General features: G+C 45.4%; 1 protein-coding gene across 2 annotated transcripts in view; it reads right to left on the bottom strand.

Moving 5' to 3' along the window:
* LOC134070338 (protein bicaudal C homolog 1-like) overlaps window positions 1-7500 on the bottom strand; it is a 78476-nt gene that overhangs the window by 36042 nt on the left and 34934 nt on the right. For both annotated transcript variants that reach the window (XM_062526655.1, XM_062526656.1), the window contains exon 4: window positions 1231-1310. In XM_062526655.1, coding sequence (XP_062382639.1) covers window positions 1231-1310 — 80 coding nt within the window. The remainder of the gene's footprint in view (window positions 1-1230; window positions 1311-7500) is intronic.

Here is a 7500-nt window from a genome sequence, read left to right as displayed (position 1 = left end):
ACCACACATAACGATTCGCTGCTGTGAGACAGAGGAACGGCATGCGGTTGTTATGTCAGACACTGGCTATGGGGGGGCTCCGACAGTGTGGAGTTACGCAACCGGCTAATACAACATGAAGCCCTCAGAAAGATACAGTCATCAAGTCAAACACACATAGAACTTTCAGTATCACACCAAACATTTTGAAATACAGTATTTTATATGTAATTCTTTACTTTGGGAGAGCCTCTGACTGACTTAACAGTCATTCAAATGTCAAAACCCACATACAGTACATGCATTTAGAGATAAGTGACCTGGAAAAGTCAGATAATTGTTCATTTTTACTCACTGTCTGTTTTCTGCACATTCATCATTATTTATAATTGGCCAATCTCTTTTTCGGTAATGTGTGCATAGCATGTACAGACTGCTTCAGTAGCACTGTGATCCTAATTGTATAGCATGCATAGTAGTCAGGGGCTGTTAGGCATGTGGGATTTGGTAACATGGAATTTGAAGAAATGGTTGTGGGAGTTAACTCATACACTGTGCATACATTGCTTAAGCTTCTTTCACATTCCTGCCATAGTAAGAATACCTTGATGAAATTGAGTTCTTTTTCATTTGGCATAGTATATAAGTCCTGTCGAGGTTATAGTATATAACTGGTGCATACATCCAAAAATTCAAAATGAATGGGATGCACGCCATCTGCAATATCATTTATGTGTCCCTGGCTCCTGCCCCGACCCTTGACCCCGACAGTGCAAAGTTCACTTCCTGACGGGCAGTGGAGGAGACACTTCTGGACTCTTCAGAGGGCCTCTGTGTCTGGACTAGGGTCCTGCAGTGAGATAGTCCTGTTTGTACTTTGGGGGAGGGTGAAGCCCATAGATATCTAAGGTGAAGCCCACATCATGGGCAACACAAGCCCTTGTTACAGTGTAATAAACTATGAAACAAAATGCAATATTTATGCTATGTTACATAATGGAATCACTGGTATAAACACACAAGGACCCTTATGAAGAACGTGCTGCTGTTTCACAACATACGGTGTGCAGGAGCTCCAGACATCAGTGCTGGGGCTTTAGGAGGAGACCAGCAGCACACTCACCAGAGAGGCAAAAGCAAGCTTGGGCTGAGGAGAGGCTAGTGAATAAGAACACTAGATCTCTGAGGTGGCACGCAGTCGGGTGTGTGTACAGTATGTACTGTATGGTGAGTGCTGTGCACGGGGCTGACCTTAGTGTCCAGAACAGACATGATCCGCTCCTTGGCCTCCTTCACGTTGTCCCGCTTCCCGCTCACTTTGATGTGTGGGTCTGCAAATGGAGAGGAAAGGAGGGAGGAGGAGGAGGAGGAGGAGGACGAGGACAAGGAAGAGAAAAGAAAGAAAGAAAGAAAGTCCTCATTTGTCACATTAATGATCATAATAACACAGCTATGGGCCAGAGATGAGCTAGTCTCAGAAAGTTGGAAAAAAAATGTTTTTTAAGAACCTTTGGCAAACCATTTGACCGTTTGATTTCATATAATATTATAATTCAACGTACCATAGCGGTGTTTGTCTTAACAGGGAGAGGGTGTTATGGCGAGCCTGCTAGTTATTGGACTCGCGTCTGGCCCATCTCATGCGAAAACAATGTCAGTTTATTGGCTTCATCCACAGTTTGCACTTCCCCACACAGTGCAATTGGCTACGCAGCCCTAAGCCCAGTATGTGTGTGTGTGTGTGTGTGTGTGTGTGTGTGTGTGTGTGTGTGTGTGTGTGTGTGTGTGTGTGTGTGTGTGTGCGCGTGACGTGTGTGCATATGCTCAAGTGTCTATGAGAGCAGGGTGTGTGTGCGTGTGAGTCATCTGCCAATGAGAGGATTGTGTGTGTGTGTGTGTGTGTGTGTGTGTGTGTGTGTGTGATATTCCTATGAGACCAGGGTATGTGTATGTGTGGGTGTGCAAGTGTCTGTAAGCAGCGTGCATGTGTGTATGTGTACTGTAAATAGGGTTGGGTATTGAAAGGGTATATTTCGATACCGGTGCCAAATCGATACTTTCAAAACGGTGCCGGTTCCTAAACGGTAATTAAATCGGTACTTAAAAAAAAAAAAAAGAAAACAAGTTTTTATGATGATTTTTTTTCAAGAACCAACCAACAATATTTTAAGATAAAAGCTTTCATAATAGGCCTATACAAATAATAAAACAAAAAAATCACATATTATTACACATATTATAGCCTAAGGCCTAGGTGAAATTTGACCAACAGCATATTAAGCAGTAGCCTACCTTGAAAACCACAAAACATGAAAGACTTGACTGTTTGCAACTTTGCACTTTTTTCTTCATTCTACCTAATCTGGTATTCCAGATGAATGTGTTGAATTGTAGCATAGTAGGCCTACATGTAATGGGAGGGTAGGCTATATGTTTTGTGTGGGTCCCTCACCCTACTATGGGGTGGACAGAAGAATGGGGATGAGTGATTGTGTGTCTGCAATGTCTTTAATTATTAGCCCTATATTCTTCCAATTTCGTTGTATTCTGTGCAATGACATTAAGTATTCAATTCAATTCAATTCAATTCAAAATAAATAACCCAATGTTTAATGTATTTTTAAACAGGTCATGTTACATGTAATGCATTCATTTCTCATAAACATCGCATTTATCTATCGTTACTTTTTTGGCAACCGGCTATAGGCTACTCAATGCCGTCTTACAGAGAAAAATACGTCTAACTTCCACGTTTTACTAACCGGAATGCATGCATTCTCATCAACTTCGCAATCTATCGTTAGGCTACCAGTTAAACAGCAATACATGGATGATCCCCTTCTGCGTTTAATCGTGTATCACTACACTTGTAGGCTATGTAAATATACATGTAGGCTTTATTAATTTTACCGATGACTTTTACCCATAGACAGTAAAAGTCTGCCTAAGAAACGTCTCTGCTAAAAGCATGAGTTTTCCGTCCATATCAACTGTTGCCAGAGTAAACAAAACGATTCAACTAGCATTGCACTGCAGACGTTGACTAGCATTTTAAACAGCTAATTTCTGCCGTTTTTATGGGACAACTGATCATATCATTCTCTCGTTTATGCATCTCATTAACGCTTGCTTTTGCAAGCAACACCCATTGTTGATGATGCATCCTTGGTTCGGTTCCGAACTGGTGGAAATGCGGGCAGGTTCACTAGCACACCACGGTTCAAAGACTTTCGAAGGCTGCACCTGTTCAACAACACCAGGTTAGCTGTCAGTAGAAAACAGCCTTCAGTGGTGTGTGCAGACTGTGCACTGACGCTGCCGTTTTAAGAGTGAACACCAGTGAGCGCGATTAAGCAGCTGCATATTTAATGAGGCACCGAAATGAGGCACCGAAATTCACATTGTATTTCGGGATGGTTACTACCGTTGATGTTCGCCCCGAGTACGTACTTGTACCGAGTGTCGGTACCCAACCCTAACTGTAAATGTGTGATTCTTAAAACAGCATGGATGTGTGCATACGCGCGTGCGCGCGCGTGTGTGTGTGTGTGTGTGTGTGTGTGTGTGTGTGTGTGTGTGTGTGTGTGTGTGTGTGTGTGTGTGTGTGTGTGTGTGTGTGTGTGTGTGTGTGTGTGTGTGTGTGTGTGTGTGTGTGTGTGTGTGTGTGTGTGTGTAAGTAGCAGCTCCAGCCGTGGCAGACAAAGCCTCTTTGCCAGCAGCCCATCCTGTCAGTCACTCGTGCACCATGACAATTCCTCTGCATGGGCCAGCAAATCCATTCGGCCGGCTTCCAGGCTCAATTAGAACACCCCACTCGCATCTTATCCTGCACTGGGCTACTGCTGCTACACTCACAACACACAGTGCTGCAGTGTCTCTACAACACAAGATGGATGCGCCTGAAAAGTGTGTGTGTGTGTGTGTGTGTGTGTCTGTATGAAAACAGACCGTATGAGTGTGTGCATGTGTGTGTGAGAGTGTGCATGTGTGTGTGTGTGCGTGTGTGTGTGAATGTGTGTGTGTTCCCGCATAAACAGGGTGTGTGACCATAGCATATTCAAGGATATTATCGGGATATCATCAGACTCCCAAAGAACATGAATCACTGCACTCTGACAACTGAGCAAAGGCCTTTAAGCCTTCCATGGCTGAGTTACATTACATTAAAGCAACGAATGCATTCATAGGCAGATTTGGACTCCATGATCTCTGCTTCTCCACACGCCACCGATATTCGGTAGAATGTTCAACATCAGCATGACTACGGAGGACCACACAGTCCTTCTCCTTGAAGTCAACCATTACATTACATTTGCCAAATACTCCTTTTTTAACGCAAAGTGCATCTGATGAATGATACAGTGTTGCAGAAGTGTGCGAATGCCGCAGACGTGCAGTAGGACTCATGGAGCTCTTCCACTGTTTCATCCATAAAGTCATGGGTGGGGGGGCTTAGGGGGTTGAGTGAGTGAGCTTGGTCACCTTGCCAAACACAGAACTAGGTCATGGTGGCTTTAATGATTGTATATACGTCTGTATGTGTAAGTGTGTGTGTTACTGTGTGTGTGTTAGTGTGTGTGTGTGTGTGTGTGTGTGTGTGTGTGTGGTTATGTGTGAATGTTCCATCGTCTCCAGGGTTCGTGCCTGAACTTGGGCTCCGGCCTGCGGACTCTGCAGGAATGTGTGATGATGGGGTTCGAGCAGCCAGAGAGGGAGGGAGAGAGAGAGAGAAACACAGAGAGAGAGAGAGAAAGAGCAGCGGAGAGGAGAGAGGGAAGCCACGCTAAATTGCTGTTCGATTCCGAGATTTTTCCGCCGCAAGATCCGGCCGAATGTTGATTAAGGCTGATTAAATGGGGGCTATTGTGGGGAGAAATCACTCCGATCAAGGCCCCTGGTCCCGATCGCATTCCGGATCGTTCCCTGAAAGAAAGACAGACCACCGCTCTTTCATTCCTTCCAGAACCTTCTCTCTCTCGCTCCATCTCTGACGGGTGTGTAACGCAAACGCTGTCTGTGGTCTGCTGCGAGTGCACTAAAGGTTAGCTCTGTTTGTGTAGCGGCGTCAAGAGGAACTCCATAACACACGAAAAAATCAAACTCATAACCAACAGGCACGCAGGGCATTCCCATGCAAATGCGCCAACACAGCAGTGGCCTGTTCTCCAACACAGTGTGTTAAGCTCCAATACAGTGTTCTGAGCGGAGAGAGAGAGAGAGAGAGAGAGAGAGAGAGAGAGAGAGAGAGAGAGAGATTACAGAGATAGTCCTAATCTTTCCGTTCTCCTCTGACCGCGACTTCCTCCTTCCTGCCGCTGCGGGTGATCTTTGAGCCAGCCTCCGAACCCAACTCCTGATCCTGTCCCCGGGGGCCCGACCGGGAGGCGGCGGTGCGGTTCCTCACTGTGGTCTTCACAACTGCAGCGGCCTCGGCAACAACAGCCCGCAGCGCTCCCCCCGGCCCGGCACAGGAGCTCGCGATGACATGGACTCGACCCTCAGCTAGTGTAGTCCTCCACGCCATCTGACCCACAATTGAATTGAACTCAAACCAATTGAATTGACAGTGTGACTCACAAGTGAAGTGAACTGAATTGAAGTGAATTGAATTGAAGTGAGATGACAACATGACCCTGACTCTGACACTGATCCAAAGTGTGATGTCGTCTTGACGGTACAGTTGACGGTACAGTTTCCTAAAGTTGACAGTACAGTTTCCTGAAGTGTTTTCTTTGGATCAATAGCATCCATAACATCACCCTTATACTCAGAGTGCAGCTCCTTGCCACTACACCTAACTGAAAGCATGGATTTAAATGCTATTTATTATCAACCTACAGATATGAACAAACTTCTAAATTGTCAAGTAACCCTAAAACTGTCCTGTCTGGAGTATACAGAGTGATTGCACACCAAAGAGCTGCTAACACAGTTCTGCCAGAATTCTGAAGACAAAACCCTTGATTCCCTTTTAGACATTGATATCGTATTCTGTCCTTCTGAGCAGAATGATAACGCTAACCACTAATCCTGGTATCTAATCCTAACCCTAAAACCAAACCATAATTGCAACTGTTAGCATGACCACAGCCATAAACCTTGAGTATGTCCACATCCACCCAACTTCAGTCTTATCTAGCCATAACCAAGAACAGAATCCACAAACCCATGCTCTGGAATCATCTGACAGTGGCAGAAGCACTGCTGCTGTAAACATGAGGCGAGACAATACAAATTTCAACATTTCACCAACATTTCACCAACTAATAAGACCAGTGCATAAGTTAACACAAGCCTGGGTGACATGTTTGAATTGATATTGATTAATTCCATAGCCACTGAAAACACATTGGGACATATGATGCTTTAATACTGTAAGCATAAATGGTACCCATAGCTAGAACAGACATCAGGTAACCCAGCAAAGCTGGAAATAGGAAAAGTTACAATCATATGCTCCGAATTTCCTTCACTATAAATGACATGAACAGAATCCATAGCAATGATCATGATCAGTATTGGCTAAGTGTGAACTGAACCTAGGTAGGTGCAGCTGTGATTCTAACCTGCATCCTCTATGATTCTATTCTAGCCCTGTGTTCAGAGCGTTCATTACTGTAAGTCACCACTAAGTGCACTAGCATATCACCACCACACAGTTGTGCACTATGTAATGCAGTATGCAATGCTGCCTGTCTCCAACGGGCAGCTCATAAATGAGTCTTAAAACTCAGATGACGTCTACTCAGCTGTTTTGGGTGGAGATCAGCGTGAATGTGAATACATGCGACTATAAAACATTAGTGACTCTGGGCCATGTTCGTTTGGTCAAAGCAGTTCTCGGAGGACCAAAGGTCGGGGACCCCTGATGTAGTGATGTACTGAAAGAGTGGATGCTCCATATGCGGCGTGTATGTGTGAGTGTGTGTGTGTGTGTGTGTGTGTGTGTGTGTGTGTGTGTTGCACAGAGCCACAGGTCCTGTTCCCCACAGCTGTGTCAGCTCCCCTCCACCCCTCCCCCAGCCAGCCTTAGGTATGTGGCTGATCCCACTGGGGGACCTCTGGCTATGCGTGTAAGTGTGTGTGTGTGTGTGTGTGTGTGTGTGTGTGTGTGTGTGTGTGTGTGTGTGTGTGTGAGTGTGTGTGTGTGTGTGTGAGTTTGAGCGGGTGCTGATGGATACTGGACACGGATGGAAAACAAACGTCTCAGTGAAGAGAACAGTTAATGGACCTACACAGTACACACACACACACACACACACACACACACACACACACTTACACGTGCTTGCACACACACACACACACACACACACACACACACACACACACACCCTCCCACTGTCAGCTCTGCCAGCCACTGACCCTTGGGAATCTCCAGCCGAGTGAGATCAATTGAGCTGAAAAGTAGCCATTTAGAAGCCTGGCTAGTACAACTACACACACACACACACACACACACACACACACACACACACAAATACAGTGCATCCTTCCAATCTGTGGACCAATCTATCACTT

This window comes from Sardina pilchardus, chromosome 22 (genome assembly GCF_963854185.1).
Source record: "Sardina pilchardus chromosome 22, fSarPil1.1, whole genome shotgun sequence".
NCBI classification, from domain to species: domain Eukaryota; kingdom Metazoa; phylum Chordata; class Actinopteri; order Clupeiformes; family Clupeidae; genus Sardina; species Sardina pilchardus.
Note: the sequence above shows the minus strand (reverse complement) of the source record. Positions and strands in the feature narration are given on the sequence as shown.